This window comes from Capra hircus, unplaced genomic scaffold, assembly GCF_001704415.2.
Source record: "Capra hircus breed San Clemente unplaced genomic scaffold, ASM170441v1, whole genome shotgun sequence".
In the NCBI taxonomy this organism is placed as follows: domain Eukaryota; kingdom Metazoa; phylum Chordata; class Mammalia; order Artiodactyla; family Bovidae; genus Capra; species Capra hircus.
This window is the reverse complement of record NW_017190147.1, coordinates 564,414-590,097: the sequence shown is the minus strand read 5'-3', so window position 1 is coordinate 590,097 and position 25,684 is coordinate 564,414. Positions and strand designations below refer to the sequence as shown.

The window sequence follows — 25,684 nt, the reverse complement described above, 5'->3', positions numbered from 1 at the left end:
CTACACTGGGTCAGGGGGCCGTGAGGAGAGGGTCTATTGTGTCTACACCGGGTCCAGGGGCCGTGAGGAGAGGGTCTCTTGTGTCTACACTGGGTCCAGGGGGCCGTGAGGAGAGGGTGTGATCGTGTCTATACCCTGTCCAGGGGGACGTGAGGAGAGGGCGTCTCCGTGTCTACACTGGGTCCAGGGGGCCGAGAGGAGAAGGTGTGTCTGTGTCTACACTGGGTCCAGGGGGCCGTGAGGAGAGGGTCTCTCGTGTCTACACCGGGTCCAGGGGGCCGTGAGGAGAGGGTGTGATTGTGTCTACACTGGGTCCAGGGGGCCGTGAGGACAGGGCATCTCCGTGTCTACACTGGGTCCAGGGGGCCGTGGGGAGAGGGTCTCTTGTGTCTACACTGGGTCCAGGGGGCCGTGAGGAGAGGGCGTCTCCGTGTCTACACTGGGTCCAGGGAGCCGTGAGGAAGGGTCTCTCATGTCTACACTGGGTCCAGGGGGCCGTGAGGAGAGGGTGTGATCGTGTCTACACTGGGTCCAGGGGGCTGTGAGGAGAGGGCGTGACCGCGTCTACACTGGGTCCAGGGGGCCGAGAGGAGAGGGTCTATTGTGTCTACACTGGGTTTAGGGGACCGTGAGGAGAGGGTGCCCGAGTCTACAAGGGTCCAGAGGGCTGTGAGGAGAGGGCGTCTCCGTGTCTACACTGGGTCCAGGGGGCCGTGAGGAGAGGGTCTCTTGTGTCTACACCGGGTACAGGGGGCCGTGAGGAGAGGGTCTCTGGTGTCTACACCGGGTCCAGGGGGCCGTGAGGAGAGGGTCTCTTGTGTCTACACTAGGTCCAGGGGGCCGTGAGGAAAGGATGTGACCGTGTCTACACTGGGTTCAGGGGACCGTGAGGAGAGCGTGCCCGAGTCTACAAGTGTCCAGGGGGCCATGAGGAGAGGGCGTGACCGTGTCTACACTGGGTCCAGGGGGCCATGAGGAGAGGATGTGACCGTGTCTACACTGGGTCTAGGTCAGTGAGGAGAGGGCCTATCAGTGTCTACACCGGGTCCAGGGGGCCATGAGGCGAGGGTCTCTTGTGTTTACACTGGGTCCAGGGGGCCGTGGGGAGAGGGTCTCTCGTGTCTATACTGGGTCCAGGGGGCTGTGAGGAGAGGGTCTCTTGTGTCTACACTGGGTCCAGGGGGCCGTGAGGAGAGGGCATTACCGTGTCTACACTGGGTCCAGGGGGCCGTGAGGAGAGGGCGTTACCGTGTCTACACTGGGTCCAGGGGGCCGTGAGGAGAGGGTGTGATCGTGTCTACACCGTGTCCAGGGGGCCGTGAGGAGAGGATGTGACCGTGTCTACACTGGGTCCAGGGTAACGTGAGGAGAGGGCGTCTCCGTGTCTACACTGGGTCCAGGGGACCGGGAGGAGAAGGTGTGTCCGTGTCTACATTGGGTCCAGGGGGCCGTGAGGAGAGGATGTGACCGTGTCTACTCTGGGTCCAGTGGGCCGTGAGGGGAGGATGTGACCGTGTCTACACTGGGTCCAGGGAGACGTGAGGAGAGGGCGTCTCCGTGTCTACACTGGGTCCAGGGGGACGTGAGGAGAGGGCGTTTCCGTGTCTACACTGGGTCCAGGGGCCATGAGGAGAGGGCGTCTCCATGTCTACACTGGGTCCAGGGGGCCGTGAGGAGAGGGTGCCCGACTCTACAAGGGTCCTGGCGGCCGTGAGGAGAGGGCGTGATCGTGTCTACACTGGGTCCAGGGGGTCGTGAGGAGAGGGTCTCTTGTGTCTACACTGGGTCCAGGGGGCCGTGAGGAGAGGATGTGACCGTGTCTACACTGGGTCCAGGGGGAAGTGAGGAGAGGGCGTCTCTGTGTCTACACTGGGTCCAGGGGGCCGTGAGGAGAGGGTCTCTTGTGTCTACACTGGGTCCAAGGGGCTGTGAGGAGAGGATGTGACTGTGTCTACACTGGGTCCAGGGGGCCGTGAAGAGAGGGCGTCTCTGTGTCTACACTGGGTCCAGGGGGTCGTGAGGAGAGGGTGCCCGCGTCTACAAGGGTCCAGGGGGCCGTGAGGAGAGGGTGTGATCGTATCTACTCTGGGTCCAGGGGGCCGTGAGGAGAGGGCGTCTCCGTGTCTACACTGGGTCCAGGGGCCATGAGGAGAGGGTGTGACCGTGTCTACACTGGGTCCAGGGGGCCGTGAGGAGAGGGTCTCTTATGTCTACACTGGGTCCAGGGCACCGTGAGTGGAGGGTGCGTGTCTACACCAGGTCCAGGGGGCCGTGAGGAGAGGGTGTGTTCGTGTCTACACTGGGTCCAGGGGGCCGTGAGGAGAGGGTCTCTTATGTCTACACTGGGTCCAGGGCACCGTGAGTGGAGGGTGCGTGTCTACACCGGGTCCAGGGGGCCGTGAGGAGAGGGTGTGTTCGTGTCTACACTGGGTCCAGGGGGCCGTGAGGAGAGGATGTGACCGTGTCTACACCGGGTCCAGGGGGCCGTGAGGAGAGGGTCTCTTGTGTCTACACCGGGTCCAGGGGGCCGTGAGGAGAGGGTCTCTCGTGTCTACACCAGGTCCAGGGGGCCGTGAGTAGAGGGTCTCTTGCGTCTACACCGGGTCCAGGGGGCCGTGAGGAGAGGGTCTCTCGTGTCTACACCAGGTCCAGGGGGCCGTGAGTAGAGGGTCTCTTGTGTCTACACCGGGTCCAGGGGGCCGTGAGGATAGGGTCTCTTGTGTCTACACTGGGTCCAGGGGGCCGTGAGGATAGGGTCTCTTGTGTCTACACTGGGTCCAGGGGGCCTTGAGGAGAGGGTCTCTTGTGTCTACACCGGGTCCAGGGGGCCTTGAGGAGAGGGCGTCTCCGTGTCTACACTGGGTCCAGGGGGCCATGAGGAGAGGGCGTCTCTCGTGTCTACACTGGGTCCAGGGGGTTGTGAGGAGAGGGTGTGACCGTGTCTACACTGGGTCCAGGGGGCCGTGAGGAGAGGGCATCTCCGTGTCTACACTGGGTCCAGGGGGCCGTGGGGAGAGGGCGTCTCCGTGTCTACACTGGGTCCAGGGGGCCGTGAGGAGAGGGTCTCTCGTGTCTACACCGGGTCCAGGCGGCCGTGAGGAGAGGGTCTCTCGTGTCTACACCGGGTCCAGGCGGCCGCGAGGAGAGGCTCTCTTGTGTCTACACTGGGTCCAGGGGGCCGTGAGGAGAGGGTGTGATCGTGTCTACACTGGGTCCAGGGGGCGTGATGAGAGGGTCTCCCGTGTCTACACTGGGTCCAGGGGGCCGTGAGGAGAGGGTGTGATCGTGTCTACGCTGGGTCCAGGGGGCTGTGAGGAGAGGGCGTTACCACGTCTACACTGGGTCCAGGGGGCCGAGAGGAGAGGGTCTCTTGTGTCTACACTGGGTCCAGGGGGCCGAGAGGAGAGGGTCTCTTGTGTCTACACTGGGTCCAGGGGGCTGTGAGGTGAGGGTCTCTTGTGTCTACACTGGGTCCAGGGGGCCGTGAGGAGAGGGTCTCTTGTGTCTACACCGGGTCCAGGGGGCCGTGAGGAGAGGGTGTGATCGTGTCTACTCTGGGTCCAGGGGGCCATGAGGAGAGGGCGTCTCCGTGTCTACTCCGGGTCCAGGGGGCCGTGAGGAGAGGGTGTGACCGTGTCTACACTGGGTCCAGGGGGCCGTGAGGAGAGGGTCTCTTATGTCTACACTGGGTCCAGGGCACCGTGAGTGGAGGGTGCGTGTCTACACCGGGTCCAGGGGGCCGTGAGGAGAGGGTGTGTTCGTGTCTACACTGGGTCCAGGGGGCTGTGACGCCAGGGTCTCTCGTGTCTACTCCGGGTCCAGGGGGTCGTGAGGCCAGGGTCTCTCTCTGTCTACACTGGGTCCAGCTGACTTGGAGTAGAAGGCTCTTGTGTAAAATCCGTCCCCATATAGGCCGGAAGTGAGGTTCATTGATCACACTGGGTCTAACCAGATGGGTTTGACGGCTCACCCCGTCTACACTGGGTTCCAATGGCCTTGGATTAGAGGGCTCGCATCTAAGATGGGTCGCCATGTGGGGTTGGGGCCGAGGAGCCTTGTCTATACTGGGTCTAGCCATACAGGTTTCGGATGGCTCACCCTGTCCACACCGTGCCCAGGTCCTTGGCGCACACCCTGGATTCCCCCGGCACCCAGCAGTCCACGCCCCCGGGTCCTGGATCTCTCCTGGTGTCGAGCAGTTCCGCGCCCCCGGGCCCTGGATCTCCCCCGACACCCGCCCGTTCCGCAGCCCCCTCTCGTGCCCCCGCTCCTCCCGTCGCCCTGCGGGGCTGGCTGCCAGGCTCCCCGAGCCTCACTGCCCTGCCCGGCGCCGAGCCAGCTTACCCATCTCTGGATGTCCAGCTGGTACTGGAGCTCCCTGTTGGACCGTGCCTGTCGCGTCCTGGGCTTTTCCCACTGGATGAGGCAGTGGGACGCGTTGCACTGGACGCTGATATTGTCGGGTGGGTTGTACTGCTCTGCAACGAGACCCCCGGCAGCACCTCTGATGCGGAATGCCTCCCCTGGTCCACAGAGGGGAGACCCCTTTCTCCTATCCCAACACGAAGGGGAGCTCCCGAGTTCACCGGGAGGAGGGAGCAGGTTCAGAAGTTGCAATAATGCATGTATAAGCCAAGGGCTGCTGGCTGTCACCAGGAGCTAGCAGACAGACGTGGGGGCGGGGGTTGTTTCAGATGCTGCAAAAGGGACCAAGATTTCTGGCCTCCAGAGCCCTGGGACAATCCATTCCCATCGTTTTAAGCCTCCCAGTCTGTGGTCATTTATCACAGCCTTTCCAGGAATTTCCATGCATATACCTACACAAATTCCATCACATCTAACTAAGCAGTGGTTTTAAATTCCGGGTGGTTGTTCTCACCTATTTCCTTTAGCAGCAAAACTGAGTCAAAGAACTGGATTCCTGCTTCTTGGCTGGTACCGTTAACCAGGAAGTAACTGTACGACGTTAACCCCGAGAGGTCTCGGAGGTGACATCCCACGTGGGTCCCCGAGTCTTTCAGGTAACGAGGACATTCCCTCTCGATTCTTTTCCTGTCAGGTCCCCAAACGTTCAGAGAACCATCAGGGCAGTTTTTCCCTTCCTCACAGCATCTCCCAGGGTTGTCTACATGAGGTCTACACTTACTTTGATCGCACGTACAAAAAATACTGGACGTCGTCGGGAGCCGCTCGGCCCTTGGCCCAGCTGCAGTTCATGAAATCCGCGTCGTAGATAACACAGGAGAAGTTTTCGGCAGCTGTGCCCTCCTTACCTGGGAAGGGACAGAAAGAAAACAATGACGTTTAAAGAGGAATGGACCCGATGGCTTCATGCTTCAAAGGAAAATCAATACCAGTCCGCCTGAGACTCTTCCCAAAAAACAGAAGAGGACGCTCCAGGGGTCTAACACCCACGCTGGCGGATACAGCTGACAATACTGCATTGTCCGCTTGAAATTCCCTAAGAGAAAAGAAATGAAATTAACAGACGCTTGCTCCTTGGAAGAACAGCTATGACCAACCTAGACAGCATATTAAAAGGCAGAGACACCACTTTGGCGACAAAGGTCCGTCTAGTCAAAGCTGTGGTTTTCCCAGTAGTCACATATGGATGTGAGAGCTGGACTATAAAGAAAGCTGAGTGCCAAAGAATTGATGCTTTTGAACTGTGGTGTTGGAGAAGACTCTTGAGAGTCCCTTGGACTGCAAGGAGATCCAACCAGTCCATCCTAAAGGAAATCCGTCCTAAATATTCATTGGAAAGATTGATGCTGAAGCTGAAACTCTAATCCTTTGGCCACCTGATGCGAAGAGCCGACTCACTGGAAAAGACCCTGATGCTGGGAAAGATTGAAGGCGGGAGGAGGAGGGGGGCGACAGAGGATGAGATGGGTGGATGGCGTCACTGAGTCGTCGATGGACACGAGTTTGAGCAAGCTCCGGGAGTTGGTGATGGACAGGGAAGCCTGGCGTGCTGCAGTCCATGGGGTTGCAAAGAGTCGGACGCGACTGAAGTGAATAAACTGAACGGAAGAGAGAAGATCCCTGAAGGGTTCTCACCACAAAAAAAAACAACCAACCAGCAAAAACGCACGCAAGAGAATAGGCACGTGAACAGCTCGAAGAACTGGATTCCTGTTTCTTGGCTGTTTCTCAGCTGGTACCACTTCAGAAGGCATGCACGCATCCAAACAAACAGCAAACGTGGGAGCTCCCTGGCGGTCCCCTGGTTAGGGCGCCGCACTTTCACTGCTGTGGGCCTGGCTTCCATCCCCGGTCAGGGAAGTCGGATTCCACAAGCCGCAAAGGAACGGCCAAACAGAAAAGCGCCGAAATGACAAGACAGAGCCAAAAAGATCCTCAGACATGCACAATCCCTGTGTGTCAAGAATGTGTCCATCAAACGGAAAAAGGCGGGACAAGGGAGTCTGAATGCTCGCGGGGAGCAGAAGGGTCACCCCGGCCCGTGCTCTCCCTACCTGGGTTAGTGTAGACCAGCATCTCTGAAAGCCGTCTCCGGTTGGTACTCACTTCGACGGTGAGCGTGACTCCCCCGTGCAGAGAGCAGTCTGGAAATGTGCACTGACAATCATTCTGTTTGACCTGGAGAGATGCAACCAGCCGGTGGGTTAAGAACCCGTCTCCTCTCCTCTCATCCTCCTCGGTCTTTGCTCCTGCACTGACCCTGGTCACGACATCCACCTCCCTGTGTGAAGTCTCACCCAGGTACCTTCTTTGAGAAGAGGCTCGCTAGCAAGGTTCAGAAAGTCAGTGTTCAGAGCTCACCTTTTTAAGAAAAAAAAAATATATATATATATTTTTAATTGGAGTATAATGGCTTCCGGCTTCCCAGGTGGCTCAGTGGGTAAAGAATCCGCCTGCAATACAGGAGACCCAGGTTCAATCCCTGGGTCGCAAAGATCCTCTGGAGGAGGGCCTGGCAACCCACTTGAGTATTCTTGCCCAGAGAATCCCACGGACAGAGGAGCCTGGTGGGCTGCAGTCCATGGGGTCACAGAGAGTCAGACAGGACTGAAGGGATAAGCACATTGCTTTACAATGTCCTGTTAGTTTCTGCTGCAACAGTGTGAATCGGCTAAAAGCATACATATTGAACCTCCCTCCGAACCCGCCCGGAGCTCACCAGGGATCTTGTGGAAACGTACAGTCTGGTTACACGATTCCCGGGTGAGGTCTGGGAGCCTCTAGTTCTCACAAACTCCCAAGGGATGCGGGCTGGATTGCTCTGTGCGCCCTCATCGCTTTACACTTTTTTTTGGAACCTCACACTCCCCCTCCTCGTGTTTTTGGCCATACCATGCAGCCTGTGGGAATGTTAGTTCCCAGCCCCGGGAGCTGACCCCACAACCCGCTCTACTGGAAGCTCGAAGTCTTCACCAGCAGGGAAGGCCCCACACCCCCTTCTAGGGGACTGACTTTTCCTGCCTTATCTCACAGGCATCATTCCCTCAGGAGCGTCCTGTGTAGACTGTATCCAAGGCGGTCTGTTTAGTTTGATTCCATGCCACAGGCGGAGCGAATGCTATTTCTTTCTCAGGTTCAAGTGTAGCACGGGGACCAACTGAGCAAAAAGAACGTGGCTCCCCCAGGGAGTCAGCCTACTGAACACACACTGGGCACGAGGGCCACTTCCCTGGTGCAGCTCGAACCGTGACTTCCTTGACGTATCCCCAGGTCACTCTCTCATGCTTGGTGAGAAGTGGAGTCGCTCAGTCGTGTCCGACTCTTGGCGACCCCGTGGACACCAGGCTCCTCCGTCCATGGGAGTTTCTAGGCGAGAGTACTGGAGTGGGAGAGGTCGACAAAGGACACCAATGGGGCCCGTGCACTCGACCTCGTGGTTGTCGCTCAGTGGCTCACTCACGTCCGACTCTTTGTGACCCCATGGACCGCAGCCACGCCGGGCCTCCCTTGTCCTTCCCCGTCTCCCGGACTTTGCTCAACCTCATCGCCAAGCCACCTTACCTTTTTCTTAATCAGCCCCTTCTCCTTGTGAATCAGTACACATTCCCCATAGGTAGTGTTTTCCTTGCAGTCCCAAGTCAGCTTCGTCGTCTGTGGGTCAAACTTCACATTTAGACTGGCGTCTGGCTTCACGGCTGGGAGATCTGCAAGACGAGACCTCAGGAATCAAGAAACGCGCCTTTTCCCAACTCCACGCCCACTTAAGCAATTCGTCTCAGGTCTTGCAAGCAAAGACCGGCGTTGGGGATCACTGCCACCCACCTCTGTCAAATCCTTTGTCCCCTACCCTCTGCCCCGTCTCTCCTTCCTGCCCCTTTCTCCAGGTGGAGACGTCTCTGTTGCTGTGCAGTCACTAAGCCACGTCTGAGTCTTCGTGACCCCCCGGACTGCAGCCCACCAGGCTCCTCTGTCCGTGGGATTCTCCAGGCAAGAACACGGGAGTGGGTTGCCATGCCCTCCTTCAGCGGGGTCTTCCCGACCCAGGGATGGAACCCGTGTCTCCTGCATTGCAGGCAGATTCTTTACCACTGAGCCGCCAGGGCAGGCCCAGTGGAGACGTCTACTGTGAAAATAAATGAAGACCAGCCGAGTGAGAAGGAGCAGAGGCGAGCTAATCCCATCTCGTTACGGGAAGGGCGTCGGGCACCATCAGCTGTGCCTGCAGGAGGGGAGGGGGACCATTCACATCACCACAAGGGCTGAGCACACAGGAGGAATGATGCCAGCACACGGTTGAAGAGACGGACAATCATGAAACCAGACACAGCCACAGGCTTGCCAACAAAGGCCCGTCCAGTCAAGCCTGTGGTTCTCCCAGTGGTCATGAATGGATGAGAGAGCTGGACCCTAAAGGAAGCTGAGCGCTGGAGAATGGGTGCTTTTGCACTGTGGTGCTGGAGAAGACTCTTGAGAGTCCCTCAGAGTGCAAGGAGATCCAATCAGTCCATCCTAAAGGAAATCAGTCCTGAACATTCATTGGAAGGACTGACGCTGAAGCTGAAGCTCCAATCCTTTGGCCACCTGATGGGAAGAGCTGACTCATTTGAAAAGACCCTGGTGCTGGGGAAGATTGAGGGCAGGAGGAGAAGGGGACGACAGAGGATGAGATGGTTGGATGACATCACTGACTCGATGGACATGGGTTTGGGTGGGCTCCGGGAGTTGGTGATGGACAGGGAGGCCTGGCGTGCTGCAGTCCGTGGGGTCGCAGAGAGTCGGACGCGACTGAGCGACTGCACTGCACTGACAGGCATGTGTCCCCGAAGCTGCGGTCAGGGGAATGGGGGAAGCAGAAGGAGGTCAGGCACATCCACATACTCACCCTGCTGCTCCTGGGTGAGGAGCCACGCGGAGTCGAGCACCACAGAGAGGAGGAAAGCCGTCGCCAGGAGACTCGTGGGGCTGCCCAGACGATGCAGGTCTGCGGGGAGAGAAAAACCAGCCTTCGTGGGACTCTTGATGTGGACACCAGTGATGTTTCCCCAGGGAGATGGGGGAAAAAAAAAACCAACAATACAGGACTCGCTCCAGAGTGATGGTCAGCATCGGCACGCTGACCTGGCCAGCAGCTTGGGTCACTTGCTTAGAGTGGTTAAGACCCTGTCCTCCCAACGCAGGGGACTGCAGGGGATCCCCGATCGGTGTCCCAAGATCCCCCATGGTACACGCTGCAGCTAAAAAAAATAAATTAACTAAAAAGACAATTTGAAAAAAAGGGTTCAAAGTGCAAGGGCTTTCCAGGTGGCGTAGTGGTAAAGAATCTGCCTGCCAACACAGGAGATGTGAGATTCTGGTTTGATCCCTGGGTGGGGAAGATCCCCTGGAGGAAGGGATGGCCACCCACTCCAGTATTCCTGCCCGGAGAATCCCATGGACGGAGGAGTCTGGCGGGCTACAGCCCATGGGCTCCCAGAGAGTCTGGTGGGCTACAGCCCATGGGGTCCCAGAGAGTCGGACTCGACTGAGCGAGCAAAGAACCATGCAGATAGAGAAAGCATCAGTGGTTCTCAGGGGTTCTGAGAACAGGAGGGATGAACAGGTGCAGGAGACTTTTAGGGCAGTGGAAATATTCTGCTCTAATGATGAATACAGGCCATCACACATTTGTCCAAACCCACAGAAGATCCAACCGCAAGTTCAGCTCATCTCACTCGCCCAGTCGTGTCTGACTCTTTGTGACCCCACGGACTGCAGCACGCCAGGCCTCCCTGTCCATCACCAACACCCGGAGTTTACTCAAACTCATGTCCATCAAGTCGGTGATGCCATCCAGCCATCTCATCCTCTGTCCCCCCCTTCTCCTCCTGCCCTCAATCTTTCCCAGCACCAGGGTCTTTTCCAATGAGGCAGCTCTTCGCATCTGGTGGCCAAAGTTTTGGACAACAGCAAGAGTGACCCCTGATGCAAATTGTGACTTTGAGTCGAGAATATGGTGTCAAACTTGCTCCGTCAATTGTAAGAGGCGTTCCACACTGACGCTCGGCGTCCATCACTGGGGAACTAACTCTAGGAGGAAGTGGGTACGCAGGAATTCCCAACACTTTCCGAACCTCGTGTTTCTGCAAACCTACGCTCACCCTAAGCAAATAAACTCCACTAACATTAAAGAAAAAAATTTAGGGACTTCCCTGGTAGTCCAGGGGTTAAGACGGCGAGCTTCCCACGCAGCGGGCTCCGGTTCTGTCACTAGTTGGGGAACTAGGATCTCACATGCCACACGTCTCGGGCAAAAATATAAAAATCAAAAAATTAAACTTAAAAAAAAAAACTAAAAACTACCAAGGTGCCGTGCTCTATCCCCCACAAAGCCACACTCTAGGGAAAACACCCGATTGTGCAGCTGCGTTTGGGGTAGCAGCCGCGGACGTGCCCACCCATACCCCAGCGGCGTTTCTCGGTTGTGTTTTGCTGGTGGCTCAGGTGGTGAAGAGCCCGGCTGCCGATGCCGGAGACTAGGTTTCGATTCCTGGGCCGGCAAGATGCCCCTGGAGGAGGGCGCGGCAACCCGCCCCAGCGTTCCCGCCTGGAGAATCCCTCCCACGGACAGAGGAGCCTGGCGGGGCTCTGGTCCACGGGGCCACCAGGAATCAGACCCAGCTGCTTTGGGTCTTGCTGATCCCTTTCCGGTATTGCTACCACTAGCAACGTGCCTTTCAATTTGTCTACAGCGCAAATCTCCATTTGTCTCGAGCTCAGTTCTTGCAGACCCCCTCCTCATGTCTTGTGCTCCCGGGAATCCCATCCTTTGAACTCCATCTTTTCCCCAAGGTTTCTGCCTCTCTGTGTCTATTTTGCCGGGCATGGCCCTATTTTCCATCATGTCCTTGGGTTTATGGGGTCTCCCGGTCTCAAGGTGGCCTCTGTCTGTTGCGGAGTTCCTTTCCTGGGGGTTGCTGTGATGAATGACAGGGTTTTTGTCTTTCTGTTTTTTTCCTCCGATCTTCTTCCCTCCTTGCCTGTTTCCCTCCATCTCTCCCTTCTTTTTCTCCCCTTCCCTGCATCCCTGCATCGTTCCGGTCTCCTTCCATCTTCCCTTCCTCCCTGTGGTCCTCACACACCGTCTTCCACGCCTCCACTCAGCTGCAGCTCCGCTCTGCTGCAAGGACCTTGCATCTCGGACGCACATCCAGCTCAGTGCCTTCAGTCCCCACCCAGGGGGCTTCGTCCACCCTCCCCTGAGGCTCTCGGACACCCTTGTGGGACCCACCACCCCGCAGACCGCCGGCCCACATTCTCCACGGCATCCCATTCTTGGCCCGCGTCTCCCCTCTGGCGACACAGGCGTCTACCCTGGGGGAACCTCTTGGCTCCCGTGGGTGTCTCCACTGGCAAAGACCCCCCAGGTCCCCGCACCCCAGCTGCACTTGCACGCCCAGTCCCCCTGGGTGATGTCTCGGAGGCCCGTTCACGGCGGTCGCGCTCTGCTGACCCTGCACACGCTCCAGACCAGTCCCTCCCGCTTAGTCACTCAGTCATATCTGACCCTTGCGACCCCGTGGACTGCAGCCCGCCCGGCTCCTCCGTGCATGGGATTCTCCAGGCCAGAACACTGGAGTGTTGCCATGCCCTCCTCCAGGGCATCTTCCGACCCAGGAATCGAACCTACGGCGTTTCCTGCATCTTCTGCCTTGCAGGCACTTTTTTTTTTTTTTAACCGCTGAGCCACCCGAGAAGCTCCCACCCCGTGTGACACCCCCAGCGTCTCTGCTAATGAGTTCCCTGGGCCTCCTACGTTTAATCCTCTGCCGCCTTCTATTCTCAGACTCACTCAGACCGTCTGCGTTTTCACGAGGTCCTCCCGGCAGGATGCCAAGCGTGGAGGGCCACAAATACCCTCCCTCCTTAAGGACAGGGACACCTGTCCGTCAGCACACCTGGGGACAGGCACCCAGCCTCAGATTCCTGCCCACTCACCTTCAACCCCGTCCCCCCCAGGGAACCTCACTGGACATCACAGAGGAAAAACCAAACCAAACCAAACCACCCACCAGAGCGGTTCCAACTTTCCCACCTGACCGTCATCTCCTGTTCCCCTGCCCCAGGGACCGTCCCCCCAAGACCCTGCCCCACACAGACTTTGTCTTTCTCGGGGGTCTGCTGTCTGATCCCCACCCGTAGGGGGAGGCTGCTTCCTGCAGTCGGGAGGGGGTGTGGCTGTCTGCCTGAGGCACCCCGGAACCTCTCCGAGAGGATCTTCCTCAATCAACAACCCCCACAGCTCTTGGATTTTCACATCTGCAATTTGCGAAATGTCTGCGGTCTGAGCTTTGCTTACGGGAGATGAGGGGGATAGGCCGTGGGTGCAGGGCGGTGAGGGGAGGGAACCACAGCCTGACCCATCTCCCCACCTCCTTGGTGACGGCAGCACCTGTCTTATCAAGCTCCCTGAGTCCAGGTTTCTCCTCCGCGGGGCAGAGCGTCGTACCGGCCTCCGGGTGGTGGTCGGGGGACACGCAGAGGGGGGGTTACCCACGCGCCCCCCTCACCCACCGGACTCATCAACACCCTTCACCCCAACTTCCTCACTAGCTTCCTGTGCACTGAACTCCCGTCAGCTTCCTGCTCATCGTGATGGAGCAAAAACCAGAAACTGCTGTAACCCTGGCTGAAAAAAAAGAGTTCTCATATACCACAAAGGGACACAGAAATCCACCCCCAAAAGTGGCTCGCTTTAAATCATCAGTTCATCGCAGAACCCCGGCTTCTGGTCAAGGATTGTGAGAAAACCTCCGAAGGAGACTCTGCAAGGAGTGTGAAATAGTCAGGACCGTGATGCGTCATGATCCTGGAGAAGGCTCTTGAGAGTCCCTTGGACTGCAAGGAGATCCAACCAGTCCATCCGAAAGGAAATCGCTCCTGAATATTCACTAGAAGGACTGAGGCTGAAGCTGAAGCTCCAACCCTTTGGCCACCTGATGCGAAGACCTGACTCATTAGAAAAGACCCTGATGCTGGGAAAGATTGAAGGCGGGAGGAGAAGGGGACGACAGGGGATGAGATGGTTGGATGGCCTCACCGACTCAATGGACATGAGTTTGAGCAAGCTCCGGGAGTTGGTGATGGACAGGGAGGCCTGCGTGCTGCAGTCCCTGGGGTCGCAAAGAGTCAGAGACGACTGAGCGACTGAACAACAACATGATGTATCTTATTCAGCCAATCCGTGGTTTAATTGACACTCCCATCCTAAGAGGCACTTCCAGGAGCCTCACAGAAGTGGTCAGAAGACCGAAATCCACAGAAATCTCATCGCTGTTTCACTTAATTTTGCCCTTTAAAAAAAAAAAATTTCAGGCTGAATTCACACGGGATGCAAGCCACTGTGTTCCGTCACTAAGTCGTGTCCGACTCTCTGCGACCCCACGGACTGCAGCCCCCCAGGCTCCTCTGTCCATGGTGATTCTCCAGGCAAGAACACTGGGGTCGGTTGCCACTTCCTTCTCCAGGGGATCTTCCCGAACCAGGGATGGAACTCATGTCTCCTGCATCGGCAGACGGATTCTTTACCACTGAGCCTCCGGGGAAGCCCCCTTGTACAACTCGGCGACACTCAGCACATCCGCAAAGCCTGGTTGCAGAACCTTCTGTCTCCCCAAGGGAGACGCCTCCAGCTCTCGCCCCCCAGCCCCTCCAACCACGAAGCCACTTTCTGCCTCCGTGGACTCGCCTGTGTTGCTACGCTTCCTATACATGGAATCGAGTCAGCCTTTGCTTTTTCATGCCCGCTTTCCCTTCTTGTTTTGGTAATCACCAGGCTGGGCTTTCTTTCCCCATTTCAGTTTTACAACCACGTTCGTTGGAGGGGCCTACACCATCTTTCAGATTCAGGACACGCCCTGGGGAGGGGGCTGGGTAACCAGGAAGCCGCTCCAACGGGGACCCTTGCACGAGCTTGCCTATGGAGCTCACCGTGCTTTTACGCGTGCCAGGGAGTGCGTGAGTCAGAGTCGCTCAGTCGTGTCCAACTCTTTGTGACCCCGTGGACTACACATAAACAGCCCATGGGATCCTCCAGGCCAGAATACTGGAGTGGGTAGCTTTTCACTTCTCCAGTGGACCTTCCCGTCCCAGGAATCGAACCAGGGTCTCCTGCAGTGCAGGCGGATTCTTTACCAGCTGAGCCACACAGAACGCAATGCCAGCGTCCCAGGCAGCACCTGTAACCCCGACGGACCCCCATCACTGCAGCGCACACAGCTCGCAAACCCAAGTCTCGTTCCAATCCCAACACGCACGGGCTGGCCCGGGGAACTCCGAAATCGCCCACCCCAACCTGGCCAACTCCCCGCGGGCGCATTCGGACCTGAGAATGCAGGTTACTGCTCACCGGTCACGCTGTCTGCCTGGGCGCTCCGCATCCGAAAGGCTTCCCAGGTGGTGCAAACGTTATAGAATTCGCCTGCCCATGCAGGAGACCCAGGGTTGACCCCTGGGTCAGGAAGATCCCCTGGAGGAGGGCATGGCCACCCACTCCAGAGAATCCCCTGGAGAAGCCTGGGAGGGCTACATTCCACGGGGTCGCAAACAGTCGGACACGACTCAAGTAACTTAGCCCACAGCAGACCACTTTTTCTGACCCACCTGGAGCACCCGCCATCAACGGCAGCAACAGAAGCAGGGAAGTGGCACTTTCGAGGACCCCGAGGGTCAAGGGGGACCGGGTTCCACCCCTCCCCTGCGACACACACGCCCCATGCTCGCATCTGCCAACCTGCAGTCCCCATCGCTCTCCCGCGAGGCTTCCACATCTGAGCGACCTGACGCTTCTCTTCCTCACCCGACGGTGATGGCCCGTGGACGGCACGACCAGATGCCTTCGGCCGGGTTCCTCTTTCCTTCTCCTCGATTCCCTCCCCTCGCCACGCCTGCCACTAGGAGGAACTGAGACAGGCGGGTCGTCTGGTCTCCACACCCCCGCCCATCACTCGCGTGGAGAAGGTTGTCTTCTTATAGAGTTGGACCAGACGCTTCACCAGATCTTCTCAGGTCAGGGACCAGGTGTCACTGACCATTTTAATTTTTTTTGTATTTTATTTATTTGATTTTTTGACCATGCTGTGGTTTTCTGTAGCTGTGGTACACAGGATTCTCGCTGCAGAGATTTCTCCTGTGCAGCGTGGGCTCCAGGGCCCCCGGGTTCCAGCAGTCGTGACGCGCAGGCTTAGCTGCTCCACGGAACATGGGATTGTATCCCCGATGGGAGATCGAACCCCTGTCTGCTGCACTGGCGGGAGGGTCCTTTACCACTGAACCTACCTCAGCAACCATTTTCATCACAGGAGGGTCGTCTTCCCAAGAACTGGGCCAGAAGGCTCCCCAAGTACCTCAGGTACCAGGTGGGTCTCCTCATCTCAGTTCAGTCCAGTCGCTCAGTCGTGTCCGACTCTCTGCGACCCCATGGACTGCAGCACGCCAGGCCTCCCTGTCCATCACCAACTCCCGGAGCTGGCTCAAACCCACGTCCATCGAGTCGGTGATGCCATCCAGCCATCTCATCCTCTGTCGCCCCCTTCTCCTCCTGCCCCCAATCCCTCCCAGCATCAGGGTCTTTTCAAATGAGTCAGCTCTTCGCATGAGGTGGCCAAAGGATTGGAGCTTCAGCATATGTATACGTGTATCCCCTCTTTATCGGATTTCCTTCCCATTTAGTTCACCACAGAGCCCTGAGTGGAGTCCCCTGCAGTGGGTTCTGACTCCTTATCTGCTATAGATATAGTATCAATACGCGTACTAACCCATATAGTGTGTACGCATGTATAAGGATCTACTGCCTACATAGTTTCAGTATCAATATGAGCTTCCCAGGTGGTGCTAGTGGTAAAGAATCTGCCTGCCAGCGCACGAGACGTTAAGGGACACGAGCTTGATCTCTGTGTCAGGAACACCCCCTGGAGGAGGAAATGGCAACCCACTCCAGTATTCTTGCCTGCAGAATCCCTCACATAGAGGAGCCTGGCAGGCTACAGTCCGTGGGGTCACAAAGAGTCAGACACGACTGCAGCAACTTAGCACGCGCGCCACAACCGTGTATACGCGTCAACCTCCATTTCCCAATCCGTCCCACCCCCTTCTCCGCCCCTCAGAGTCCGTGCGTCTGTCTCTTTATTTCTGCCTTGCAAGTAAGAGCATCTCTGCCCTTTTTCTAGATTCCTCGTAAGCCTGTCAAGATGCCAACACTGTCTTTCCCCTACTGACTCCCTCCAGTGTGTGCAACTGAAGGCCCCACCGAGACCTGTTCTAGGTCCGGTTTTTATCTTCTGTGCTTTTTCTCATCTTCGTCGCCCTGGCGTGTTCCCAGACCGGCTCCCAGCTCCCAGCAGGGTGTGCGGGCAAGGCGAACGAGAGTAAAGGAGATGGTGCCTGGTCCTGGGTGGCAGCTACGAGTCCTTCAGGACAGTGTGCAGAGAGGCTGCAGAACGGGGCAGAGGGCCTGGGGGACAGAGTCCTCCAGAGCGACCCCCGACTTACAGGGGCTGCTGGCCAGTGGGCGGTCCCTGTAACACAGCGCACGCAAGTCCCCATTTCCACTGTCTCTATTTGAGGCTTGGGTTTTTACTTTTTTCTCCCCCCTCCCCACACAATACCTTTTACCCTTTATTAAAGGTTAACTCATGATGTACTCTGCATATAAATTGAATAAGCAGGGTGACAATATACAGCCTTGACGTACTCCTTTTCCTATTTGGAACCAGCCTGTTGTTCCATGTCCAGGTCTAACTGTTGCTTCCAGACCTGCATGGGCTGGAAGAAGCACAGCTGGAATCAAGATTGCCGGGAGAAATATCAATAACCTCAGATATGCAGATACCACCACCCTTAGGGCTCAAAGAGGAACTAAAAAGCCTCTTGATGAAAGTGAAAGAGGAGAGTGAAAAAGTTGGCTTAAAGCTCAACATTCAGAAAACGAAGATCATGGCCTCTGGTCCCATCATTTCATGGGAAATAGATGGGAAAACAGTGGAAACAGTGTCAGACTTTATTTTTGGGGGGCTCCAAAATCACGGCAGATGGTGATTGCAGCCATGAAATTAAAAGATGTTTACTCCTTGGAAGGAAAGTTATGACCAACCTAGATAGCAAATTGAAAAGCAGAGACATTACTTTGCCAACAAAGCTCCGTCTAGTCAAGGCTATGGTTTTTCCAGTGGTCATGTATGGATGTGAGAGTTGGACTGTGAAGAAGGCTGAGGGCCGAAGAATTGATGCTTTTGAACTGTGGTGTTGGAGAAGACTCTTGAGAGTCCCTTGGACTGCAAGGAGATCCAGCCTGTCCATTCTAAAGGAGATCGGTCCTGAGTATTCTTTGGAAGGAATGATGCTAAAGCTGAAGCTCCAGTACTTTGGCCACTTCATGCGAAGAGGTGACTCATTGGAAACGACTCTGATGCTGGGAGGGATTGGGGGCAGGAGGAGAAGGGGACGACAGAGGATGAGATGGCTGGATGGCATCACTGACTCGATGGACGTGAGTCTGAGCGAACTCCGGGAGTTGGTGATGGACACGGAGGCCTGGCGTGCTGCGATTCATGGGGTCGCAAAGAGTCGGACATGACTGAGCGACCGAGCTGAACTGAAAGGTTAACTGTGAGATTCCGTAAAAAACTGGAAACAGAACTGCCATATGACCCAGCAATCTCACTGCTGGGCATACACACCGAGGAAACCAGAACTGAAAGAGACACGTGTACCCCAATGTTCATCACAGCACTGTTTACGATAGCCAGGACATGGAAGCAACCTAGGTGTCCCTTGGCAGACGAATGGATGAGAAAGCTGCGGTACAGATACACAATGGAGTATTACTCAGCCATTGAAAAGAATGCATCTGAATCAGTTCTAATGAGGTGGATGAAACTGAAGCCGATTATACAGAGTGAAGTAAGTCAGAGAGAAAAACACCAAGACGGTATATTAGTGCAAATATATGGAATTTAGACAGATGGTAACGATAACCCTATACACAAGAGGAAAGGAGACACAGATGTAAAGAACAGACTTTTGGACTCTGTGGGAGAGGGCAAGGGTGCGATGCTTTGAGAGAATAGCATTGAAACATGCTAATTATCACATGTGAAATTGATCGCCAGTCCAGGTTGGATGCATGAGACAGGGCGCTCAGGGGTGGCGCACTGGGATGACCCTGAGGGATGGGATGGGGAGGGAGGTGGGAGGGGGGTTCAGGATGGGGAACACCTGTACACCCGTGGCGGATTCATGTCAGTGTATGGCAAAACCAATACAATACTGTAAAGTAATTAGCTTCCAATTAAAAAAAAAAAGCCTTAGCAGCTGAAAAACAACAAGAAACGGACATATTTCCATCTTTCGGATGCTACTGCAAATAGACTTGTTTTCTGAATTTCTCTTTTTTCGGATGGCTCACCGCACTCATGTGTGTGTGTCTGAATCTCATACCCTGCTGCCAGGCCAAATCTGGGCATTAGTTCTAAGATATATATATATATTTTTAAGTGGATTCTCATCGAGATTTTCTTTACGTAACAGCCGCCTGCAGATGGATACAGTTGCACTTCTTTTTTCTGGTCTGCGTGTTAAAAAAAATTTTTTTTTTTCCCCTTGAAGTAGCGTTCATATACAGGGCTGTGTTCGTTTAAGGTGTACCGCGAAGTGATTCACTTATCCATATGTGTGCATATGCGTGCAAGCATGCAAAGTTTCTCAGTCGTGTCCGACTCTTTGCGATCCCCGTGGAATGTAGCCCCGCCAGGCTCCTCTGCCCCTGGGATTCTCCAGGCAAGAACACTGGAGTGGGTTGCCATGCCCTCCTCCAGGGGGTCTTCCCCACACAGGGATCCAACCCGAGTGCCCTATGTCTCCTGTATCAGCACGCGGCTTCTTTACCACTAGAGTACCTGGGAAGCACAGGGTACTATACGGAAAACTTTGTAACAACCTATAATGGAAAGGAATCTGAAAAAGAATATATATCTGTGAACCCGAACGAAAGTACAGTACCCTGTGCTGTACAGGAGATCCTTGTTGGCTACTGCGTATTTTTAGAATAATAAGATTTTACTCCATTGTAGATTTTAAAATTTGCTTACTCTGTCATACATCTTTTGTCCAACTGGCCTTGGCTTCTGCTCCTCACCATGTAGCGCACAGGACTCCCCACATCAGAGACACGTCCAGCCGCAGGTGTCAGCAGTGCTGAGACTCAGGAACCCTGAGCAGGCACGAGACAGTCTAACGGTCTCTCGGCCGCTTTTCCTGTCCATCTCTATTCTCTGTGATTAGCACAGTTATGCCATCATTCACCTATTGAGCCTCGTGTATGTGCGTGTCCACCCATCCATCCACCCACTTACCGACCCATCCCTTCACTCATCCACCCATCTACCGATCCATCCATGCACCCATCCAGTCATCCAGGTACCCATCCATCCATCCGTCCGTACACACATGTGTCTATCTGCCCATTCAGTCATCCATCCATCTACTGACCCACCCACCCATCCATCCATCCATCCATCCGTCCATACACACGTGTCTATCTGCCCACTCAGTCATCCATCCATCTACCGACCCATTTACCCATCTATCCATCCTTCCACCCATCTATCTATCCATCCATCATCCATCCACCCATCCATCTACCTATACATATATCTGCCCATTCAGTCATCTATCTATCTATCGACCCATCCACCCACCCATCCATCCATCTGTCCATACACACATGTGTCTATCTGCCCACTCAGTCATCCATCCATCTACCGACCCATCCACCCATCCTTCCACCCATCCATCTATCCATCCATCCATCCATCCCATCCATCATCCATCCACCCATCCATTTATCTATCCACTGATACATCCATCTATCCCTCCATCCATCCATACATACATGTATCCACCTGTCCATGTATCTATCCATACTTCTATCTATCCACCCACCCACCCATCCATCCACCCACCCATCCATCCACCCACCCACCCATCCATCCATCCATACACACATGTATCTATCTGCCCATTCAGCCATCCATCTATCTACCAATCCATCCACCCATCCATCCATCCTTCCACCCATCCACCATCTATCTATCCATCCATCCATCTATCCATCTATCATCCATCCACCCATCCATCTATCCACTGATACATCTATGCATCCAACCCTCCATCCATCCATCCATGTATCTATCCATACTTCTCTCCATCCACCCACCCACCCATCCATCCATCCATCCATCCATCTATACATCTATCTGTCCATTCATTCATCCATCTATCTACCAATCCATCCATCTCTATCTATCATCCATCCACCCATCCATCCATCCATCCATCCACCCATCTATGTATCCATCCAACCATCCATCTATCATCCATCCACCCATCCATTTATCTATCCACTGATGCATCCATTTATCCCTCCATCCATCCATACATACATGTATCCATCCATCCATGTATCTATCCATACTTCTATCTATCCATCCAGCCATCCATCCATCCACCCACCCATCCATCCATCCATCTATCCATCCATCCCTCTATCTATCCATCCACCCATCCATTGATCTATCATCCATCCACCCATCCACCCATCCATCCATCCATCCATCTATCTATACATCTATCTGTCCATTCATTCATCCACCCATCTACCGATCCATCCATGCACCCATCCAGTCATCCAGGTACCCATCCAGCCATCTGTCCGTACACACACGTATCTATCTGCCCACTCAGTCATCCATCCATCTACCGACCCATCCACCCATCCATCCACCCATTTACCGATCCATCCCTTCACTCATCCACCCATCTACCGATCCATCCATGCACCCATCCAGTCATCCAGGTACCCATCCATCCATCTGTCCATACACACAAGTGTCTATCTGCCTATTCAGTCATCCATCCATCTACCGACCCACCCACCCATCCATCCATCCATCCATCCGTACACACACATATCTATCTGCCCATTCAGTCATCCATCCTTCCACCCATCTACCCATCTATCTATCCTTCTACCCATCTATCTATCCATCCATCCATCCATCATCCATCCACCCACTTACCGATCCATCCCTTCATTCATCCACCCATCTACCGATCCATCCACGCATCCAGGCAGTCATCCAGGTACCCATCCAGCCATCCGTCCGTACACACATGTATCTATCTGCCCATTCAGTCATCCATCTATCTACCGACCCACCCACCCATCCATCCACCCACCCATCCATCCATCCGTCCATACACACATGTATCTATCTGCCCATTCAGTCATCCATCCATCCATCCATCCACCCATCCATCCATCCTTCCACCCATCCACCCATCTATCCATCCTTCTATCCATCTATCATCCATCTGTCTATCCACTGATACATCTATGCATCCATCCCTCCATCCATCCATCCATGTATCTATCCATACTTCTCTCCATCCACCCACACATCCATCCATCCCTCTCTCCATCCATCCACCCATCCATTGATCTATCATCCATCTACCCATCCATCCATCCATCCACCCATCTATTTATCCATCCATCCACCCATCTATGTATCCATCCAACCATCCATCTATCATCCATCCATCCATCCATTGATCTATCATCCATCTACCCATCCATCCACCCATCCACCCATCTATCCATCCATCCATCCACCCATCTATGTATCCATCCAACCATCCATCTATCATCCATCCACCCATCCATTTATCTATCCACTGATGCATCCATCTATCCCTCCATCCATCCATCCATACATGTATCCATCCATCCACGTATCTATCCATACTTCTATCTATCCATCCACCCACCCATCCATCCATCCATCCATCCATCTATCTATACATCTATCTGTCCATTCATTCATCCATCCATCCATCTATCCACCCACCCATCCATCATCCATCCACCCATCCATCCATACATACATACTTACATACATGTATCCATCCGTCCATGTATCTATCCATACTTCTATCTATCCACCCACCCACCCATCCATCCATACATACATACATGTATCTATCTGCCCATTCATTCATCCATCTACCGATCCATCCACCCTTCCATCCATCCATCACCCATCTACCCATCTATCCATCCATCCATCCATAATCCATCCACCCATCCATTTATCTATCCACTGATGCATCCATCTATCCATCCATCCATCCAGCCATGTATCCATCCATCCATGTATCTATCCATACTTCTATGTATCTATCCACCCACCCACCCATCTATCTATCCATACATCTATCCACCCACCCACCCATCTATCTATCCATACATCTATCCATCCATCCACCCATCTATCCCTCCACCCACCCATCCATCCAAGTATGCACCTATGCCTGTGGTTCACAGACTGGGAGGACTTTACCCTCCGAGGGGAAGTATAACAACGTCCGGAGACATTCTGGCTGTGAACGCGATGGGGTCAGAGGGTCCCCCAGGCGTGCGATGAGGGGAGCCCAAGGACACCCCTCCACACCCCACACAGGGCCCAGGACGCCCCCCATCAGAGACTCGTCCAGCCCCAGGCGCCAGGCGGCTGAGGCTGACCAGCTCAGCGCGGGCACTTAAGGACAGCGCCTCTTTGCCCTTTCTGCTGACAGCAGCTCCTCCCCACGCGCTCACCCGCCAGAATCCCACGTTTCCCCCTTCCCAGACTCTCCTCCGGGTCAGGGAAGAAAAGGAGTCATGGGTAAGCGGGGTCAGCGCCACTTCCAGAGAAAAAACGGAGGTGTGGGCGGCAGGATCTCAGAGAGCCAGCGTTTGGTGGGAGGGTGGGCGGGCGTGGAGCCCACGAAGTCGTAACATCGATTTTCCCAGAAAAGAAACCAGATACTAGAGACACATTTCCAAACAACCTCACAGTTTCTCAACTTCCTGATGAGCTGAGCCGGACCTCACACTCAAGGCTGCGGAGCGGGTGGGGGTGGGGGTGGGGGTGGGGTGGGTGAGAGCTGGCTTCACTTCCTCCCAGATTCCAGGACAAAGATCTTCAGGCGGCAAGAAGGCTGCGCTGGTGTTTTGTTTTTTTTTTTTCTTTTCTTTTCTTTAAGTTTCATTTTATCTATTATTATTACTGGCCATACAAGAGGACTGCGAGATCTTAGTTCCCCGACCAGGAATCGAACCTGTAACCCCCCTCCATAAAGTGGAAGCTTGCAGGATTAACCAGCGAATCGCCAGGGAAGTCCCCCTTTTAGTGTTTTTTAATTGGAGTGTGAAAGTGCAGTGAAAATATTAGCAGCTCAGTCGTGTCCGGCTCTCTGCGACCCCGTGGACTGTAGCCCCCTGCCAGGCTCCTCTGTCCATGGGATTCTCCAGGCAAGAACACTGGAGTGGGTTGCCGTTGCCTTCTCCAGGGGATCTTCCCGATTCTGCGATCCAACCCGGGTGTCCCACATTGCAGGCAGACATTTACCATCTGAGCCAGCAGGGAAGCCCAACGGAAGTATAGCTGACTACTGAGATTGGGTTAGGGTTAGCTGTAGAGCAAAGTGATTCAGTAACATATACATATATATACACACACATGTATTTTTTTCAGATTCATTTCCACTATAGGTTATTACATGACGGTGAACATAGTTCCCTGTGCTATAGAGCAGGCCCTTATTGCTTATTTATTTCATGTACAGTAGTGTGAACTGGAGAAGGCAGTGGCACCCCACTCCAGTACTCTTGCCTGGAAAATCCCATGGACGGAGGAGCCTGGTGGGCTGCAGTCCACGGGGTCACGAAGAGTCGGACACGACTGAGCGACTTCCCTTTCACTTTTCACTGTCATGCATTGGAGAAGGAAATGGCAACCCACTCCATGTCTGGCCTGGAGAATCCCAGGGACAGGGGAGCCTGGTGGGCTGCCGTCTGTGGGGCCGCACAGAGTCGGACACGCCTGGAGCGACCTGGCGGCGGCAGCAGCAGCGTGAATCTGCGAATATCCAACTCCTAATCTATCCCTTCCCTTCATTCTCTTCTGGCAGCCACAGGACATGAAGGTGTTAGCCACACAGTCGTGTCTGACCCTTTGCGACCCCATGGACTGCAGGCCACCAGGCTCCTCTGTCCATGGGGATGCTCCAGGCCAGAATCCTGGAGCGGGTTGCCATGCCCTCCTCCAGGGCATCTTCCCGACCCAGGGACGGAACCCAGGTCTCCCATACTGCAGGCAGATTCTTTACCGTCTGAGCCACCAGGGACGCCCTAGATTTCCAAGCATAAGGTTTTTTGTTTTTTTTTTTTTTCAGTCTGTAAGCCTGTTTCTGTTTTATACATAAATGTATTTGCATCATTTTTTTGTCTTTGTCTGACTTCCTTCGCTCAGTATGGAAACCTCTAGGTCCATCCCCGTGGCTGCAAATGGCACTATTCCATTCTTCTTTACGGCTGAGGAGTATTCCCAGGCGGCTCAGCCGTAAAGAATCTGCCTGCCAGCGCGCGAGACCCAAGTTCCACCCCTGGGTCGGGAAGATGCCCTGGAGAAGGGACTGGCACCCCACTCCAGTATTCTTGCCTGCAGAGTCCCATGGACAGAGGAGCCTGGAGGGCTGCAGGCCACGCGGTCGCAAAGAGTCGGACACGCCTGAGCGACTAAACGAGAACCAGAACACCTCGGAAGCAACGACGGAGCCCTTTGACTGCTGGGTAGATAGAGAAGACGTGGTCCACACATGCAGCGGAGTATCACTCAGCCACGGAAAAGAATGAAATGATGCCGCTGGCAGCAACACGGACGTACCCAGAGATGCCCGTACTAGCGGAATGCGTCACACAGAAAAAGACAAATATCGCCTGATACAGCTTATGTGTGGAATCAAAAAGGAAGAGAGAGAGACACACACAAATGAAGTTATCTACAAAGCAGAAACAGACTCACAGCCATGCAGAACAGACTTGTGGTCGCCCAAGGGCTGATAAACTGGGAGTTTGGCATTAAGAGATACACACAGCTATATGCAGAGTACATGAAACACAAGGACCTCCTCGGCAGCCCAGGGAGCTATACTCTGTACCTTATATAAAATGTGCAGCAATGATTTAGTGTATAGCACAGGCACCAATATTGAAGTCTTGTAACAAGGTTTACGTGTAGTCACTCAGTCGTGTCCGACTCTTTGCAACCCCATGGACTGCAGCCCGCCAGGCTCCTCCATCCATGGGATTGTCTAGGCAAGACTACTGGAGTGGGTTGCCATT

At 54.7% G+C, this 25,684-nt stretch overlaps 1 protein-coding gene across 6 annotated transcripts in view; it reads right to left on the bottom strand.

Annotated features, from left to right (window-relative positions):
• The window catches only part of CSF2RA (colony stimulating factor 2 receptor alpha subunit), a 29,241-nt gene extending 13,640 nt beyond the window's left edge, over window positions 1–15,601 (bottom strand). The window contains exons 1-7 of one of the 6 annotated variants that reach the window (XR_001297572.2): window positions 15,194–15,601; window positions 9,308–9,406; window positions 7,987–8,129; window positions 6,480–6,603; window positions 5,147–5,273; window positions 4,880–5,052; window positions 4,345–4,478 (exon numbers count right to left, since the gene is read on the bottom strand). Coding sequence is in view for 5 of the 6 variants with exons in the window: in XM_005701352.3 (XP_005701409.2) it covers window positions 4,345–4,478; window positions 4,880–5,052; window positions 5,147–5,273; window positions 6,480–6,603; window positions 7,987–8,129; window positions 9,308–9,406; window positions 15,194–15,230 (837 nt within the window). In the remaining variant the exon portion in view is untranslated. Of the gene's footprint in view, window positions 1–4,344; window positions 4,479–4,879; window positions 5,053–5,146; window positions 5,274–5,354; window positions 5,542–6,479; window positions 6,787–7,986; window positions 8,130–9,307; window positions 9,407–15,193 lie in introns of those variants that run through there. The other 5 variants (XM_005701352.3, XM_005701353.3, XM_013976846.2 and 2 more) reach the window with 5 other exon arrangements.
• Between the last annotated feature and the right edge of the window lie 10,083 nt (window positions 15,602–25,684).